Raw genomic sequence first — 18,681 nt, 5'->3', positions numbered from 1 at the left:
ACACCCAACTAGCAGCAGGATGTCCAGAGGTTGCATCCGATCGCGCTATTGAAAGACGAAGAAGTCATTAAAAAATATATAAAAGGATCCCCTACGACGTCTTATCGGCGTCTGATGAAAATGGACCATTGAGAAAATTCATCCGATGTCTCGTCATGAATAAATTGAAACGTCTCATTTCCTGCCTGCTGCCGTCCGTCAGTCAGTCTGTCCGTCTGCAGAACGTCCTGGTTTTGTCTCCGACTTGGGATTCAGCGCCTCGACTTCTTTTCAGCCTTCTTGCGCACTCGCTGACACGACGCCGATGACTGACAAGGCCGACCCGCTTCTGCGTGCGTGACAATGAGATGGATGAATATGGATGGAGCCGTCCGTGCGTGCGTCCGTCCGTCCGTCCGTCTGCTAAAAGTTCGGCTTGGCTGGCTACGCATGCTGATAAGAACCTGGGAAAGTCTCGTTAACAAGGACGCAGACGAGTTCAGGTGCAGCTGGCGTTGATTTGGACTTTTGTGATCAAGACGAGAACTTGCCCAGGCCAAAATCCATTTTCAAAACCATGACTCTCATGATTCGATTCCGATTTTTTTGGGGCCTGTGATTTTTTTTGTTCAAAAATGATTTGATTGACAATGATTTCTGCTTCACTTTCTAGATGCGCAAAGAATCGTCACGATCGACTCTAGTCTGACTCGCTAATGCTAATTAGCGCGCTACTCGCGGCACATTAACCACTCAAAAGAACGGCTATTCATACAAAACGCTTGAGGAATGTATACAGAGAGCATATGCTCTTCCTACACTGCAAAATAAAATAAAAAACTTCTTCCTTTTTCCTTCTACTCTCTAATGTGGCTACAATTTAACAGTGTATCAGAATACGCGGAACCACACTGCCCCTATGTGGCCAAATCGTGTACAAAATGAACAGCATTCCCAATAAAGGCACACACAAAAATTATAATCGCCTGATGCCCCTAAGTTTTAATAATCTTTTCTTTAAAAAAAATAATTAAAAAAATTTAAATAAATAAACTTTTTTTTTGTGGGGGAAAAAAATGTTAAATAGAAATAGTTCAAATGAATTTTTGACGTCTATAGCCGTCAATGGCAGCGAATGAGTTAAAATCGAAACCTTTCATCAAAGTGTTTATTTACCACTGTGTTGAATCAGACTACATGAAAACACTCGCTTGAAAAATACATAAAAAAAAAAAAAAGAGTTTGCTTTGATTGGGAAGCGAACGAACCCTTAGAGAGTCGGCGCGTGCGTGTGAACGTTCCTTTGAAGCGAGCGCGTCAAACGGTCCGATGACGTCAAGGTGCTACCAATTCATCATTTTAATGTTTCACAACACTTTTGGCCTGTGGAAGAAAAAAAGGGAATCAAAATGTTCCGTGTGGCTCCAGATGCATCTGCGCTCGGTGAAAAATCTTTGGCAGGCTATTAAAAAAACATCTGTTCATAGTTTAACGCCTCACGATTTAACTGCGTTTTTTTTTTTTTTTTTACAAGCTTTGGAAAAAACATTGCATATTTAAACACCAAAAATGTTCAATCAAAACGAATATCAGTTCGTCTCGCTAAGGTTGTCTAAATGCTGAGATATAATTTGACATTTTTTAATTGTAAAATAACGGTAATTTTCCAGCAGGTGGAGCGCCGGAAAATATTGTGAAATAGCAGGAAATGACCTTCTCATATAGATCTCATTAATGTCCTTTCAAAATAAATGTTAAACAATGAATGCTACCATCTATACACTATAATTATGACACAAAATGTATTAAATTAGTTATTTAAAAATAAAAATAAAAGTACGAATGTATACACAACTCAAAAATTTGTATTAACTCATTCACTGCCATTGACGGCTATAGACGTCAAAAAATTCATTTGAACTATTTCTATTAGTTTAACATTTTTTTTCCCACTTTTGTCAACAAGAGTATGAAAAAAAATATTGTACATTTAGAACAGATATAAAATTTGTGATTAATCATGAGTTAACTAGTGAAGTCATGCGATTAATTGCGAAAAAAAAACGCCCCTAATTTTTAATAATCTTTTCTTTAAAAAATAAAAAAGATTAGTAATTTTTTTAATTATAAAATTAATAATTATAATTTTTAATAATCTTTTCTTTAAAAAATAAAAAAGATTAGTAATTTTTTTAATTATAAGGAAAAGATTATTAAAAATTAGGGGCGTTTTTTTCGCAATTAATCGCATGACTTCACTAGTTAACTCACGATTAATCACAATTTTTTATATCTGTTCTAAATGTACAATAAAAAAAATTCTAGGTTTTTATACTCTTAACAAAAATGGGAAAAAATGTTTAACTAACTTTTTTTACGATGATGCTGATTTTATAATTGTGGAGCGTTATAATTGAAATTGTGATTGAATTTGGATTTTTTTTTTTTTTTTAAAGTAAAACAATATAGAGTTTAATATTTCAGTACTTTCCCTGGGAATTCGCTGTACAGTCAACTTTTTGCAGCCAACAATAATGCAGGCAGTGCGAAGTGTTTGGAGATGTTGGACATGTTTTCCTCTCTGTAGCTAATTGCTAATTACGTTTGGTTTGTGTGTGTGGTGTTCACCTCCAGGCGATTACATATTTAATGAGACAGCTGATTGAACGCGGGGTCAATTAGCAGCCCCGGGATGTGGGCTTGCTTAACTGTTGCTCTCAGCGCTTCCCATTCACATATGCCATTAGATGGACTAAGTCGCTCGTGTCAATGATGTGTCATCGTGAAAAGTCTGCAGGAAAATCAAACATCACCTAAATGGGCGAGCCGGGGGGGAAGCGGTGCGGTGCGGTGTGTCATCTTCCTCTGGCGCCGTGGAGATGACCACGGTGACATCATCATGAAATGGAAAAAGGCTTTTAAGAAGTGGGAACGAAGGAGGTAGGAGCAGAAATAAGAAAAAATGAAATGTCACTTCCCTCCGAAATTGCGTGTGAATGCTAAGAGATGATGTCATTGAGACCAAAATGGAAAAGAAAAACATTGGAAGGGATAGATAGATAGATAAACGAGCACCATGGGAGCTAGCTAGGGAGCTAGCTAGCTAGCACCTGGGGCTAAAGCCAAACTGTTTGGCTGTTTGATGCTAGCTAGCTCCCTAGCAGGCAAACGAGCACCATGGGAGCTAGCTAGCTAGCACCTGGGGCTAAAGCCAAACTGTTTGTTTATTTGCCCCTGATGCTAGCTAGCTCGCTAGCAGGCAAACGAGCACCATGGGAGCTAGCTAGCTAGCTAGCACCTGGGGCTAAAGCCAAACTGTGGCAGGGGTTTTACTTTCTAGATCTGGATTTGCCACCTCTGTCGCATCGCATCATAACCGGAAGGAATTGTACCGTATCGTTATACATAGTATTAATCGTATTCCATCGTAACTGGTTTGACTCGTATGCTAACGGTTAGCATCAATAGATATTAGAACAAATGGTGGGCAACATATGTGAACTGATAGTATAACAATATTCACAGACATGTTTTTTATTCTCTACAAAAAAATGATTATGATCACATAAAAAATATATAACTATAATATTTTTTTATGATTATTATTTATAATATAAAAATGATTAATATTATAGCATGGCGTCACTTGCGGCAGTAGTACTATTTTGTTTGTTTGTGCAATTGTGTCAGGGATTATACTGCCACCCGGTGGCCAAGGCGGGCACACCAGAAGGAGCAGCACACTAAATTGCATTACATTAAATCAGGATGCAGAATTGTTGACTTCCTTACATTCTATTTAATTGTATTATTATTTTTGCCTTTTATAAAGTACAATATTATAGTGTTATACGTCTTGATGTTTTATAATTCATTAACCTACGTGAACATTTTTTTACACAATGAAGTCGCCTAACTTTTTATTTTTCTACCCAAAAGGGCCACCGTAGCACTTTCTTGTGCTCAGTTGTGCAAAAGCAAGCAAAACAAGTCCCGGGTCAAATGATGTAAGCTCTCCGAATGACTCACCACATTCAAATAAAAAAAATAAAAAAATATCCCTACAGAATTGAAAATCAAAACACACACAGGATCATATGTGAATGTTTATTTAAAAAAAAAAGTTCAAAGTTGCGTGGCAATTGTTGGTGATGAGCGGCTGGCCGGCGGCGGCGTTAGCGTGAAGTAGCTGCTGCGCTGAAAGCGGAGCACCTCGTTGCCCCAGCTGGTCCAACCCGCTTGCAGGCTGCGGGCGAACAGCTCCAGGCACTCGCCGTCCGCTTTCATGTACGGCTTCAACACCTCTGCGGAGCAAACGTGCGTCATTAGGGGATCGCGCGCCAAAAACTTCAATCGCTTTGTGCTTTTTTTGGGGGGGAAATGCTAGAAGATACAAAAACAAGAATAATGACGCCACTTTCACATGCTAACCGTTAGCATTGATATTTTCGATTTTTCACGTCTGGAACAAATGCGATGGCATTTTCCACGTGCAAAGATGATTTGAGATATGAGTGTTTTGAGTGTCACGGAAAAAGAGATGGTCAATTATCTCTCGATTTCTTCCGCAGCCCATTTAGGCAGCTGGAAATCAACAGGCTGCATTTCTAACTCGCTGTTGGAATTTGGTGCAAATGTGTGAAAAGTGCGGATCTCATTTATTTTCAATTTACCGCCGTTACAGTCCACACGCTCTTGCAATTTATTCCGCAGCCCGTTTAGGCAACAATTTGGTGTTTGTTGCTGCCACATAGTCCAGATCACCTGACTGCATTTGTAATTTGGAAAAACAGTGCAGGAATTTTGTGTACATTCAGAAAAGGCGTGGATCCAATTTTGACTTTACTTTCTCTCACTGCATTCTTTCCACAGCCCGATTAGGCAGCAAGCTAATTAAGCCTTGTTGCTGCCGTGTAGATTTTATAAATCAATTCCATTTTATTTTTATCATGGCAATCTGTGGAGGAAGACGAGTGCAGGCGCGTAAACAAATGACGGGCTGGTGCATTTGCCCCACCCCCTCGCCGCCCCTCCCTTTAATATCATTCACAGCGCAGTGCCTGCCGCTGACCTTGAGCCTCAACACCTGACAATCGCACCTCCTCCGCCAACACGCGGTGAGCGAATGAGAGCAAAGAGCCCCCCTCCACCCCCCACCAGCTAAGACGTCACTGACAGGAACCCCCATGTGATTGGGGAGCAGGAGGGGGGTGGCCTCATAAAAAAAAAAAATAAAAAAAGTGACACTCCCTCATGGACTGCGTGAGATTCAGTCGCTATCTTGTCAGCAAGTAATATGGTGCAACTGCGCCCCCCGGTGGCTGTGAGCGGTACTGGGGGTGACGTCAAGACAACCGTGTCGCGATCGAGCCGACATCATTGCGTCACCGTCCCGTTGGCTTGACCTTTGATCGTAACTCATCGAGGAGACGTCGCAAATCGATACGCGTTAGCTCATCGGCCTTGTTGAGGAAAGGCGAGCGAGCAAGTCACACAAGTTCAAAATGGGAAGAAAAGAAAAATCTAATAATAGTTTTTTGGGGCTTTTTTTCTGAGGAACAGCTGTAATGTAACTGAGGCGTGTTTATCTGAAAAAATTTCAGGAAAAAAATGTGATTAAGTCCAACAAGATTTGGATTGTTACCTTGCACAGGTCATGCTATAATCACACTAAGTGGCTCGTTTATAATGTTCAAAAACATGTTCAAACATTTTTCAACATATTCAAAATGAATTAGGGCTGTGCAGTTAATCAAAATTCAATCACAATTATTACACTCCTTATTAATACTAAATTTTGAGTTGTTTAAATGTATACATTTGCACACTTGCATAATTATAGTGTTTCAAAGAATTTTATTTGTCTTAATATTTTTTTATTTGTTTTTTATGTTTAAACAAAAATAAATGATCGTCCTACTGCACAGTGCACATGCTGCGCACCAACTTCAGGTTTTTGCCAACATAAATAAATAAATACATATTATTATAATAAATTCTGTTTGGTCAAAAAGGAACAAACATAATCATAATGTTTCTATTTTTTTTTTTTATTGGTCTTAATATTTTTAGATACTTAAACATTTTCCTGTTTTATACCAAAAAATAAATAATCATTTGAATGGTCGTGATTTCAATTATTGCCAAAATAATCGTCATTATTATTATTTTTCCATAATCAGGCAGCCTTAAAACGAACCATTGTCGTTGTATGCTTCCAAGCAAAAGAACAAGAATGGGTCCATTTGATCCTCAACATAACAAGAGTGTGACACAAATGTCAGTGGAGCGTCACTCGAGGAAAAAAAAAAAACGGAAGTTGCTCAAGTGTCAAAGCGTTTTTGCAACAGAGCACGGGAGCTCATTGATGCTGCTATGGTGCCCTCTAGTGGTCGTATAAAGAACATCTCTGCACAAACTTTTAAAAACCACACCTTTTTTTTTTTAAATGGTGTTCAAAATAGACAAATATGACGATAGGCTCCACAGAAGAAAAGCCAGAATAGATGATGAGTGAAGTGCAAATGGGCGGGGCTCCAAAGGTCACGTTTACCTGCGAGTGGCGGTTTGTGGGAGTGGAGAACCGACGGGATGCTGACAATCAGCCGCTGGTCTTGCACGGGGGGTACGCCGGCGCGCCCTTCTGAGGGGCTGATTACAAATGGTCAAATTGATGTTTACGTTTCATTCTTATTTCAAGGCCGCGAAAAGTCAAAGTCACCTTGACCGGGACTCGCCGCGATATCGCCCCAGGATCAGAACCTCGTACGGCTTCTTGTGCGGGGAATCCAGCGGGAACACAAACCGACCATCTGCGGTCACCTGCAAAAGGAAAAAAAAATCGTTTGAGAGTCCTGAAATTTGGCAGATTTACCATATACAAGTGCAATTTCAGATTGTTCTTGAAGTGGTCGTCAGTGCGACCTCTAGTGGACACATTTTGCAACCGTTATTTTTTTTGAAAAATTTTAGTTACACGGAAGAGGATTATGGCCAGTGAAGAGAGAAAAAAGGGTTGTCCGGATTCTCTCTTTATTTTCAGAATTTTGACTTTAAAGTGAGAATTTTTTACTTTAGCTCATTCCCTGCCATTGACGGCTATAGACGTAAAAAATTCATTCTATTAGTTGAACATTTTTTTCCACTTTTGTTAACACTTTTGCCTGGAATTTTTTTATTGTATATTTAGAACAGATATAAAATCGTGAGTTAACTATTTAAGTCATGCGATTAATTACGATGACAAATTTTAATCGCCTGACGCCCCTAATTTTTAATAATCTTTTCTTTTTTAAATCTTTTTTTTTTTTTAAAGAAAAAAATTAGGTGTCAGGTGATTACATTTTTTTATCGTAATTAATTGCATGACTTTACTCGTTAACTCACGATGTAAAAAAAATAAAAGATTATTAAAAAAATTAGGGGCGTCAGTTGATTACAATTTTTTAATTCTGACTTTAATCACAGAATACTGTGAGTTTGATCTCAAAATTCTGACTTTAATCTCAGAATTCTAACTTTAAAGTCAAAATGCTGAGAATAAAGTCAGAAACCTGCCCACCTTTTTTTTCTCCCTCTTCACTAACTCTAATCCGCTTCCGTACAGTTCTAACGTCACTTCTCCCGGAAAAGACTTAACAATGTGACGGTTTCCATTTCCTGCCTACCTTAACCCAAAACCACTGGGCCACGGCCTCCACCCCCCAGTGCGGGTACAGCTCGTCACGGACGAAGCGCAGGTGACTGGGTCGATTGGTCACCCATGTGACCACCAGGCTGTCGGGGGACGCCAAGCAGGGTACGGGGAGTTTTTTCAACTGAGACGAAGGCAGACAAGTGTATCTTCCAGGACATAAAATGGAGGAAACAGCCAATCAAGATCCAATGCAAGAGTCTCAAAATGGCGGCCTGTACAGACATGAATAGCTTGACTCGAGTGAGATTCCCACAAATGACTGAGTTTTAGAAAAAATTAAAAATCACCTTCGACTCCTCTTCACAGACTTGTTTTCCCATGGCGGATCCACGACAATAGCGTCAAACTTGCGTCCATCTGCGTGGGGTGGAAAACAAGCGCGTCAACAACTTCTTCCCATTTTTCTTTTTTTTTTTGGGACTCACATCGTAGGAGCGGCTGCATCCGGGAGAAATCCGAGAGTAGGAAGGCCGCGCGCGGAGGGATGACGTACTCCTCACCCATCATCATCATCATCACCGCCTGTTCTGCCGGGTTCTCCGTCACGCAGGAGAACAAGTCCAGATGGGACGTGTCGCCACTGTCGTCCAGGAACTGGACGCAGCGCTCCTCGTCCTCAGCGTCCACAAGAGGGAGCTCTTTGGCCATGTCGCACAAATTGGCCAGATTGCATTCAGGATTAGGTAGGGGGTCCTTTACAGCATCCGTCCCTCCATGCAGGAAGCCCAAAAGTGTGGCAGACTCCACCAGGGACTTGGTTCCCTCCAGAATGACACTTCTGACCTGCATGGACACAAGAAGTTCCCTATATTATATAAATCCCTATTTGATTAAATGGATAGAATTTTTTTTAGACCTGATTCACCAATTAGTGAAAACAACAAATGACATATTAATCAACTATAAGAGGCAAATTTCAATCAATCATCGACTAAATTTCGATCGACGTCTACTTAACCCCACTTACCTTTTCATGAAAGACCCTGGAATCGATCTCTCCCTGGTTGAGCTCACTGTGCTTTCGCTTCCGCTTCTGAAAAAAACAAAACAATGAATCGCAATAAAAAAATTGACCGTGGGGTCTCTTTATGAAAGTAATGTCTCATTTTTCATATAGTAGTAAACTGGTTTATGAGTTACCTTTGAAGGTCTCTCTTGCCTCTGCAAGACGTCTTGGTTTTCTGCATGCACATTATAATGACTAACTTTATTGTTATTGTTCCCCCCGCCTGCATGACTCTTTAAAATGTGGAAGTATTGCCTTTTAAAGCGTGCCACGAATTCTGACTTGAGGTCGCCATGCAGTCGAAAACAGCGTACGTAAGCCTGGTCGATGAGCGAGCAGGCGTCCAATAGCCACCCATGTGTGTCCTCCACCACCAACGACATTGTCCGAATACTCAGCTTTTCTTTTCTTTTTTATTAAAACCGCAAACGTGTTCTTATGTTTGCTGTTTTCACTTTAGTCTTCGGCTCACGCTGGATGCCGCCATTAGCTCCAAACACAACATTGGGATGGTGCGTTCCATGACACTCGGAGATTGGGAACTTTTAACGTCAAACTGGAAAAGTATCTCAATGTATTCCTAATCGCAATCTTTAAATTCAATAGTTTTTAGTTTTTTTTGCCAAACAACTTACGTATCATGGTCGCGCTTCTTGTTTTTGTTTACTTTCCACTGAACAAAAGTAATTGTGTCTTGACTTTTGAGTTTCCGAAGTTTATGCAATGCAGCATTGGAACCGAGCAAGCTGATTGGTGTTTTGCCCTCGTTACATTGTCTTCCGGAAATCAAACCTTTTAAGGCAGGCGTACACAAAGTTGCCGAATTCTAATCATGGGCCTAAAAAAAAATGCGAGAAAAAAGTTAAAATGTTAAATGACCTTAGCCTTTTTTTTTTTGTAAAGAAAAAAATGGGTCGACCGTTAATATCCAGGCAGTAATGTTCTGTGGTTGCCTGTCAACATTTTACAAGTCTTTTTGCTCACTATTTGGCGAGTTTACGCATGGGTCAGGCAGTCATGTTAAAAGTTTACTGACTTTGGCAGGCAAGAAACTTGGAGCTGGTTAACTGAGCCTTAAACTTATTGATAAGACACATTAAAAATTTATAAACCCTTCATACGACTACGATGTTGATTTTTTTTCTTTTCTTGCAGCTCTCGTGCAAGCAGGTGTACCTAATGTTATGCCCGAATGTTTGGAGAGTGACGTCATGAAAAAAGGCGTGTGGGATTGTTTGTTAGTCATTCATTGCTGGTGGTTGGGGTACACCCTAAACGTCACAGGAGTTTGGAGTGGAGTTGGGTCAGATCCGCATTGGAGCTTCGGACACTAATTGGGGACATTTCAAGTCGCCATGAAGAAGTCTTGCATCCGCGTCCTGCCGCTCGTCGTCCTCTTTACAAGCGCCCAAGTCTCACAAGGAACCCCTTTCAGGCATGGGGGCGCGCACTCGCCCCCCGAAATGCGCCAAAGAAACAAGTAAGTCTCGTTTTAAATATATATTTTTAAGCTGCGTAAAAGGCGAGCGTCCATCCATCGCGCAGGCAGGCGTGACTAATCGAGCGTTTGCCGCCGCAGGAACTGGTGCGCGCACGTCGTGCACAAAAACGTCAGCTGCGTCGTGGCGGCGGGCTCGCAGAGCTTTGCGCAGCCGGAGTTTCTGCCTTGCACACCGGAGATGATCGACTGTCCACCGCAAGTTATGTAAGTTGTCAAACGTCATGGTTTTAAATGGTGGTGGTGGTCACCTTGTTGAATAGGGGCTGCAACACCTTTGATGAAGACAGGTGCTTCCCAACCTTTGAGTCATGGCACACATTTTTCACACAATAAAAGTAATCACATGTAAATGTACTCACAATTTGACATTTTAATGGATAAACAGATGAATTAATTGTATCTTCTGCCACCTCGACGAGCAATTAATTGTTGGCTGGACTGGCCTTCTGGTATACAGGGCAGATGCCCGTTGGGCCGGCGTCTTTTAAATTATTATTTTCCTCCATTTTACCCACAGTTTAGAGGGGCTAGTCCATTTAATCCATTTTGAATATAGATAACTAAATGAACCAACACCAGTCAATATCAGAGGCAGATCTATGTTTTAGGCGGGGTGGTCAAGAGTCGGGCCAAGCGCTGATTCTTTTGTGCCAGTCCTACCCTGCGAACAGGTAGATGAAAAACAGATTATTTGTGGTCAATAATTTTTGGGCAATACCCTTGATAATCTCTGAGTGAGCAAAATGTTGTTAACTGAGAGTGTCCATCAAAACTGGGTAGTGTGACTTTTGTGGCAAATGTTTTGACAGTTTTGACATCTGGACAAGCACAACCTGTCATGATTTTCCCGTTTTATATACGGTGACCAGACGTGGCAAATTCAGGTCCAGAAAGTAAAAACCCTGCCTTTGTTTGACTTTACCGCTTGATGCTAGCTAGCTAGCTACGAGCACCAGGAGGCTAGCTTCACGGTGCTCGTTTACCTGCTAGCTAGCACGACGACAGAAACAACGAGCGATATGAGATAAAGGGCTAAAGCCAAACTGTGGCAGGGTTTTTACTTTCTGGACCTGCATTTGCCACCTCTGACGGTGGCCTGAAACGGGTCTGCCATGTTCTAACGCATCCTAAAATGGTCATTCTGGGGGACGCGTCAGGTGAATTCCCTTGTAGGAGTTCCTCAAGCCAAAATTGGTGACTTCCTGTTAGATTTTCCTGACATGCAAGTGCTTGACTGCCGACATGTTCCTTAGATACCGCACGCACTTCAGGCCCACGTACAAGCTGGACTACAAGACGGTGACGGAGCTGCAGTGGAGATGCTGCCCGGGCTACCAGGGCCACGACTGCATGGAGGTGAAAAGCGGCGCCAAGCTGCCGGGGCGAAAACCCGAGATAAAGGCGCCGCTTCCAGCCGAGCCTACATCCGACCATGGGAACCATCCGTGGCGAGGTCCTGGTGGAGATCCCCGCCTGGAGGAGGAGGTGCAACGGCTCTCCCAGATGGTGCTGGACATGCAGGCCAGGATAACCGACATGTCCTCCAACCTGAGGGTGGACTTCCAGGAGGAGGCAAGCAAGATGCTGGCCGTGCTACTGGACCAGATGGGGCAGCCCGCCCAGCCCGCCAGAAGTGCAGAGACCAGGACTGTGGACTTGTTCTCGGTGGATGAGCTTGTGAATAAGATCAGCCTCTTGGAAAGCAGAAGTGACACCTGGAACCATCTGGAGGAACGCGTCAACCGGCACGACGGGCAAATTCAGCACCTCATCGAGGAACTCCCTGCGCCCCCCTCCGATATCAAGCTGCAGGCCTACGTGGACGAGAACATCCGCGCTCTCAGGAAAGAGCTGATGGAGGGGATGGACATCAAGCTGGCTGACCTGAAGAACTCTTGCGACTACAAAATCATGTCCATGCACCACGAGTGCGAGGATCAGGAGGAGCGCTACCTCGGCCTAGCCGAGCGCATGGACTCCAAAGAAAGCAACCTGCGCCAACAAATCCAGGAGCTGAAGAACAAGCTGGAGGAGTCGCAAACCAGACTGGCTCCAGACTGGCTCCTCGACAAAATGGAGGAACTGGTGAACTCTTCTTTGGTTGAACAGAATGTGAAGAGAGAGCAGGGAGAAGCCATCAAAGAGCTGAAGGAGAAGTTCATCTCCACGGAGAACAGCCTCTCCAGCTCCAACCGCCAAACTCCGGATGTTCTCCGAAATGAAACAGACTCTCTCAAGGGCTCTTTTCACACATTGGAGGACAGAGTGAACACCTTGGACCTCGGACTCTGTAAGGAAAACCTGACAATCTTGGAGAAGAGTCAAAAGGCCGCTTGGGAGAAGCTTCAAGGCCTGGAGAGTCTACAGGGACAACTGACCGCCGTCAGAGATCGCCTGAGGGCGCTGGAGGACCTCGACTGCATCAGGGTGGTTGGCGATGTGAAGCATCTGGAGGCTGAGGGGTGCCAGAAGGTCTCGAAGGATGTCACGGACATGGCGAGGGATCTCCAGATCCAGACAAGTAAGAGAGGTTTACTATCCCGCTTCCGTCAAACTTTTTGACAGGTGTGACGTCACTTTCGGCCCCGCCCATTTACCCAAATATGGGCACGGTTCCGATGATGACATACTTCTGGTCCCGCCCCCTACACCCAAATATGGACTTCCTATGACATCATACTTCAGGTGGCTGAGAACATGTCCCGACATGTCCTGTTTTGACCCCGCCCCTTTAGCCAAATATGGACTTTGTCACACCTGTTAAAAAGTTTGACAAAAGCGGGATAGTAAACCTCTCTCTCAGGTAACCTTCAAATGCAACTTGTTAGAGCCATATTCAGTACTTTTAGCCATCTCTTCTTTAATAAATTTTTAAATAATTTTTAGAACATTTTTATGTTTAGTTTTATTTTATTCTATATTTTTAATATAATTATATTATTAATTACAATAATTTGACTAATGTTTTAATAGCATTTGCGGCACTTGATTTTTAAGATTTTTTGAACAGACTTTTAAAACACATTTGAACATATTGAGAGAGTGCAAGAGCAAAGAACGAGACCAATATATCTGTATCTATATATTTCTGTAGGCGTAAAAAGCAGGACTGAACAGCATTTGACGTTCAATAATCAGCCCCAAAAACTATAGGCTATACTGGAAAAACTTCCTGTTTTCATTCTTCTTCTTTCAAAATGAGTGTCATACAAAATAGTGTCACCATCGAGTGGTCAACATTGGAATTACACTCACAATACACAGAAGGCAGAAGTAAATTGTAGAACCAAAATTGCTCCCGCCTCCTTCTGGCGTATTAGCGGCGGTCATGTGGTTGCCAGATGACCCCCCCCCACGCCCCCTCCCCCCGGCTGCCTGCAGGGTGGGCACACAAAACGGGACAACAGCAGCACATTAAAGACATACCAGAAAGGTGAGTCCACATGTTCCATCGGCACACAACTTGTCCACACGCACCCTGCGCCACCGACCCCCGAGGGTAGAAAGGCTTATTAACGACAGAAGTCAATGGAACATGTGCGACGATTTTAATGGCCGCCTGTTTTGTTTTGTCACTTTTAAAGTGGAAGTCTACCTTAAACATTTCTTGGCAATAATATCTGACATCACTAGTCTAAACATTAACATTCTGATTATTAGTATTACATTTGTGGAATATGAGCTATGAAGCAAAATCCAGCCATTTTTATCCATTTCAGGGGGCGGTGTGATGACATCACAGTTGCTCAGGCAACGACCAATCAACAGCTTACCTGTTTTCTGTAGCTGCGCTGTGATTGGTTGTTACCTGAGACCTTTAACAACATTGATGTCATCTTCAGTCGACAGCCAAGTGGCAAAATGGCCGCCACAACCAATCACAGCGCAGCTTCAGAAAACAGGTGAGCTGTGATTGGTCAGCAAGTGGCAAAATGGCCGCCTTCTGAGATGGATTAAAAACTGCTGGATTTTGCTGCTATTCCGCTAATGCAATATTAACCAGAATAACATATTAGAGAATAGTGAGGCTGCATAGAACATATTATTGTAAAAAGAAAAAAGGTTGATTTCCTCTTTAAGATAACGCTAAAAACATGTTAAAAGGTATCAAATTAAGTCGTCAATTTACACAAGAAACAGAAATTGTCGCGCTTTTGTGGCAAAATAAGCTGAGTCAAGAAAAAGGTATGACTGTCAAAAAAGGTCCAAACTTAACCTGGAAAAAGATATAAGAACTACAAAAAGAAAATTTGTGAGGGGGGAAAAAAGCTGTGAAATCAAAGTTATTAATTTAAATAATAAATTATGCAACAACACTTTTTGAAGTTATGAGGAAAAAAAAAGTCCTGAAATTCTCGGAACAAAAACTTTGTGACATTGCACCCAAAAATGTTTTGAACTACAAATGACAGTCAGCTTGTAAAATAAAGTGCTGTCAAAATGACGTGGGGAAAAAAAACAAGTTGAGTCATAACAAACCAAAAGACAAGAATACAGATTTATGGATGTCTTATGTTTTTGTGTCCCAACAAAATTGGTGAATCACTTTGTTGAGGAAGTTGCGATGTCCTTTCATGGATTTCATTTCCCCTTTTGTTTTTTTAAACTTTTCCCCTGAAGTAATAATGAAATATCGTTTGATAAGCGGTTTTCAAAATGAGGCGGCAGTCGCGTACTACACGATCCATTGAAGGCCTTTGAGCTGCGGGCGATCTTGCGTTGCGGTCCAAGTCTTGTCAGCGCTTTACGGGGGGTTATCACGCTTGACCGATCTTATCTCCGGCTCGCTCACCAATTTAGCCACCGAGGCAGCAAATGGACGTCGTCCTTATCAAGGGTCGCATTGGATTTGGTTGAAGGCATTTAAGCAGTCAAGTGCTGGAGTTTTTATTATTGTTTTATTGTAAAAAAAAAAAGTTGTCACGTCATCTTTATTTATGTAGTGAAAACATATGATGAAACTTTGCAATGCAAAAAAAATAAAAAATTAAATAAAAAAAAAATATATATATATATATTTTTTTTAATATATATATATATATATATATATATATATATATATATATATATATATATATATATATATATATATATATATATATATATATATATATATATATTTTTTTTGCGTTCCAAAGTTTCATCATATGTTTTCACTACATAAATAAATTAAAAAAAATATTTATTTATTTTTTAAAAATCTGTTTTTTGCGACTAAATGTCAGGACATTGCAATCAAGTCTTTCTTGTTTTTTTTTTTGTTTTTTTTTTTTAAATGTTGCAATCTTTTCCATTACAGAGCTACAAACTAAGCAGGAAGTTCGGATTATCTTAAAATAGGTTTTTCTTTCCACCCCATTACCCCCCCCCCCCCTAATTTAACGGATAACAACACAGGAGAGCCCCCCGGGACCCTCTTTAGCTCTTTTGTCTCCAGAAGAGATGCGCTCAAACGCGTGACGTGGGGGGGGGGGGGTCTATGGACAAAAATGCCGAGATAAGCAGCGCGAAGATTTCCAGCAGCCGCCTTCCAGCCTCTCGAGATAAACTCGCCGTCAATCTGTCTGCAAATGGAAATCTTGACAAGTCGTCGTCTTGACGCCCCCAAGCGAATACGCCGCATTTTAGGAGCCTTCATCTTGTTACTAAATTGTGTCCAGTGTCCATAAATGGCGTTAAGCTTGAAAATGTTGTTCAATTCAACACGCTTTGCCAAAAGAGGCTGTGATGCGTTTGTTTGGAAAAACAAACAAAAGTGAGGTCGGCTTTTTGGCTCTGGCGCGTCGTCAAATCGCAGGAAGCGGCGCTGATTGAACACACATGCTCCGCTTTTTAATGGCGCCCATTCGTGTTGAGCAATGCCTTTTGGCTTCCACACACGCATCACGCCTCCACGCATAGACGGGCCTGTTGCTGTTTGTGCATACGGTATCGTAGTGAGTCAGCACCTCTTGGCGCGCTTTTGGAGCATTTTCTGCAAAAAAAAAATGTCACGCTCTTCACATGACTTGACATATTTAGGTTACTTGAAAAATGATTTGGGTTTGATGTTATTTATTTATTACTATGACCTCTCCCGAACACACTAATCCTTCTTCTTCTTCTATTTGGTAGAATTATTTTTTGCAAAAAGAATAATTAGATGTCACAAGTGACTCTCAAGCAAGCCGGACGAATCTGTAATCAAATTATTTACAAAGCACATTCGTACACGAGATGCTACGACTTTTAGCTAGGAAACGGCCAGCCGGCTCCCATGTCACTCACCAGACCACGCTCTGCCTTTTTATTTGACTTTTTCAGCAATTGAGAATGCAAAGTTAGCTAACTGCTATCTTGCTACGTGAATCTCCAGCCACGCGTCCACATAAAAGGGACTTCGTATGTCCTCAACAGGCCTGACATTGGACACGGGACCCCCGAAAGTGGACACGCCCCCGCAGACGCCATTGGCCACGGAGACGGGCGTGGCGGGACCCCCTGGTAGGATGACGTTGTCGTCCAAGCTTCCCAAAGGGACGCACGGCAGCACGGCGCCCGTGCTCGGCTTCGCCGGCGCGCCGGGTGAGTTGTTTTTTTGTTTGGAGGCATGAAGCAGCATGTGACTCATCGCCTGGTGTTTACCGCTTCTCATCTGTTGCTAAGCTGCGCCAGTAAAAGTGGCTGAGCCGCTACCGTACACGCTTCATCCAATCTCGGGTGAGTCATGTGTATTTTTTTTTCTTCTTTCAAATGCTCTCCAATTAGCTGCTTTTTCCCGTTTGTCAAGCAGACGCCAAAAGCCAAAAGATCTCCTTCTCCGCCGGCCTCACTCTGCCGCCCGTCGACGGCGAATCGGGCGTCATCCGGTTCGATGCAGTGATGGTCAACGACGGAGGCTACTACGACCCCAGGACAGGTGAGTGTAATTATTACAATTAATTCAATTTCAATTACAATTTCAATTAATGCACTCCACAATTACAAAATCGGCAAGATTATTAATACCAGTTGTTTAAATGAACATATTTGCACCTTTTTTATTTTAAAATGACAAATTTAATTAATCTTGTTTGTTCCAAGATGAACTTGCATAATTATAGTGTTTTATATTATTTTGCATGTTTAAAGATTTTCTTACCCCAAAATTTGAATTACTACCAAGTTAATCGTGATTAATATTTTCTTCATAATCGAGCAGCCCTAATACAGAGAGTAACGTAATTTAATAAAATGTTAAGTGTGAAACATTTTATGCATCCTGATTTAATGCTGCATTCCAGTTTAGTGTCCTTCTGGTGTGCCCACATTGGCCACCAGGAGGCAGTGCTGTACTGTACAGTATAAAACCAACATGCAGACAATTGAAGAAGAATAGATCATTTTTTTACGACAACTTTTTTTGTAGCTGTTAATAACTATATGTATGTGAGTATTGTTATATTTCTTGTCTACATGAAATGGTCCAATATTTGTTGTTTAAAGTGTTGTAAAAAGATGACTATGCTAATGTTGAACTTGTCAAGGAAATTCTCCATTCATGTTAGCGTTAAGCTAGCAGGGTGTTAAAATTCAAATTTATTGATCAGAATCGGGTCCATATGATAAACACACAGCAGATGTTGTAAAAGGGAAAAAAAGTGTAATTTACTTTTTAAAAATATTTTTATTTCTAACTAAGCTAGCTATGCTACGTCGTTACAAATCTTACTGAAGTAAACCCGACATTCATGCTGTGCGAATACACCAACAAGCATCTCCGCGTTGCCAGGCGTCTTCACGGCGCCCGTGGACGGCCGCTACCTGCTGAGCGCCTCGCTCGCCGCCCAGCCCGGCGCCAAGATGGAGGCGGTCCTGTCGGTGGACCGGCGCGTCATCCACAAATTGGACTCCACGAGGGCGGCGGCCCCCGAGCCGTGCCCCGGCGGCTGCGCCTCCGCTTCGCTCACCCTTGTGGTGCCCATGAGGCGGGGCGAGCGGGCGGCGCTCACGCTGACGGCGGGGAAGCTCGCCAACGCCGCCGCCCACATCCTGTCATCCTTCAGCGGCGTCCTGCTCTACCCGTCCGCTCGGTAGCCTTGCCCACTTCTCATGTCGAAGAAGAGAAGGCAAAAAGGTCAAATGACGACATACGGTATTCTTTATGACGGGGAGCAAAATAAGTGACTCATATTACTCACTATTTGGCACCCTTTAATATTAGTGATAGTCCACTTTTTGGCAACCTTGAAACAAACCAAAAGTGATCCATACCACTTTTTGGCACCCGAGACTCTGGGACAATTTGTTGTACTTTTCCTTTATGGTTGTATTTTTAAATTAGGGTTTATGAAAATAAAGAATGTTGCTCAAGTTGCAATAATTGATGTGACTTTATGTAATGTCTATATATTGTCAAATGTGGTTTATATGCAGTATTCATAATTTATGAAAGTCTCTATTAGTTTCTGCAGTGACAACAGCGTTCCCTACTGGTCACCGAAGGTATGACGAGACACTACAACACGTTCCACTTAAAAA

The 18,681-nt window shown here is 42.1% G+C and overlaps 2 protein-coding genes across 4 annotated transcripts; one reads left to right on the top strand and one right to left on the bottom strand.

Annotated features, from left to right (window-relative positions):
- Positions 1-2,665: 2,665 nt before the first annotated feature.
- Positions 2,666-18,523, top strand: emilin2b (elastin microfibril interfacer 2b). Of its 3 annotated transcripts, none has more exons than XM_077555115.1 (8): positions 2,666-2,919; positions 9,966-10,161; positions 10,261-10,386; positions 11,436-12,703; positions 16,579-16,746; positions 16,828-16,881; positions 16,955-17,080; positions 17,933-18,523. In XM_077555115.1, exons 2-8 carry the CDS (start codon positions 10,037-10,039, stop codon positions 18,235-18,237), a joined length of 2,172 nt encoding a protein of 723 aa, XP_077411241.1. In that variant the 5' UTR covers positions 2,666-2,919; positions 9,966-10,036; the 3' UTR covers positions 18,238-18,523. The 3 variants fall into 3 exon arrangements, with proteins under 3 accessions (XP_077411241.1, XP_077411239.1, XP_077411240.1); XM_077555113.1 differs by having other exon boundaries at positions 16,952-17,080; XM_077555114.1 differs by having other exon boundaries at positions 9,837-10,161; positions 16,952-17,080.
- mettl4 (methyltransferase 4, N6-adenosine) lies at positions 4,073-9,193 on the bottom strand. The gene is made up of 8 exons (XM_077555116.1): positions 8,816-9,193; positions 8,643-8,708; positions 8,101-8,458; positions 7,963-8,032; positions 7,647-7,821; positions 6,701-6,801; positions 6,533-6,630; positions 4,073-4,283 (listed from the first exon to the last, which is right to left on the bottom strand). The coding sequence occupies exons 1-8, from the start codon at positions 9,062-9,064 to the stop codon at positions 4,105-4,107; spliced, it is 1,296 nt and encodes a 431-aa protein (XP_077411242.1). The 5' UTR covers positions 9,065-9,193; the 3' UTR covers positions 4,073-4,104.
- Positions 18,524-18,681: the final 158 nt, after the last annotated feature.

The sequence above is a fragment of the Vanacampus margaritifer genome, chromosome 20, assembly GCF_051991255.1.
Source record: "Vanacampus margaritifer isolate UIUO_Vmar chromosome 20, RoL_Vmar_1.0, whole genome shotgun sequence".
Taxonomy (NCBI): Eukaryota; Metazoa; Chordata; class Actinopteri; order Syngnathiformes; family Syngnathidae; genus Vanacampus; species Vanacampus margaritifer.
The sequence above is the reverse complement of the archived record's forward strand: the minus strand, read 5'-3'. Positions and strand labels throughout refer to the sequence as shown.

Excerpts from the sequence above, each read along its gene's own strand:
- emilin2b (XM_077555113.1), top strand. The coding sequence starts at position 10,037 with ATGAAGAAGTCTTGCATCCGCGTCCTGCCGCTCGTCGTCCTCTTTACA. Across the intron at positions 10,162-10,260 it reads GAAATGCGCCAAAGAAACAA|GAACTGGTGCGCGCACGTCG; the intron begins GTAAGTCTCGTT and ends TTGCCGCCGCAG. Across the intron at positions 10,387-11,435 it reads GACTGTCCACCGCAAGTTAT|ATACCGCACGCACTTCAGGC; the intron begins GTAAGTTGTCAA and ends CATGTTCCTTAG.
- mettl4 (XM_077555116.1), bottom strand. The coding sequence starts at position 9,064 with ATGTCGTTGGTGGTGGAGGACACACATGGGTGGCTATTGGACGCCTGC. Across the intron at positions 8,033-8,100 it reads GATGCAGCCGCTCCTACGAT|ATGGACGCAAGTTTGACGCT; the intron begins GTGAGTCCCAAA and ends CACCCCACGCAG. Across the intron at positions 7,822-7,962 it reads TCTGTGAAGAGGAGTCGAAG|ATACACTTGTCTGCCTTCGT; the intron begins GTGATTTTTAAT and ends ATGTCCTGGAAG.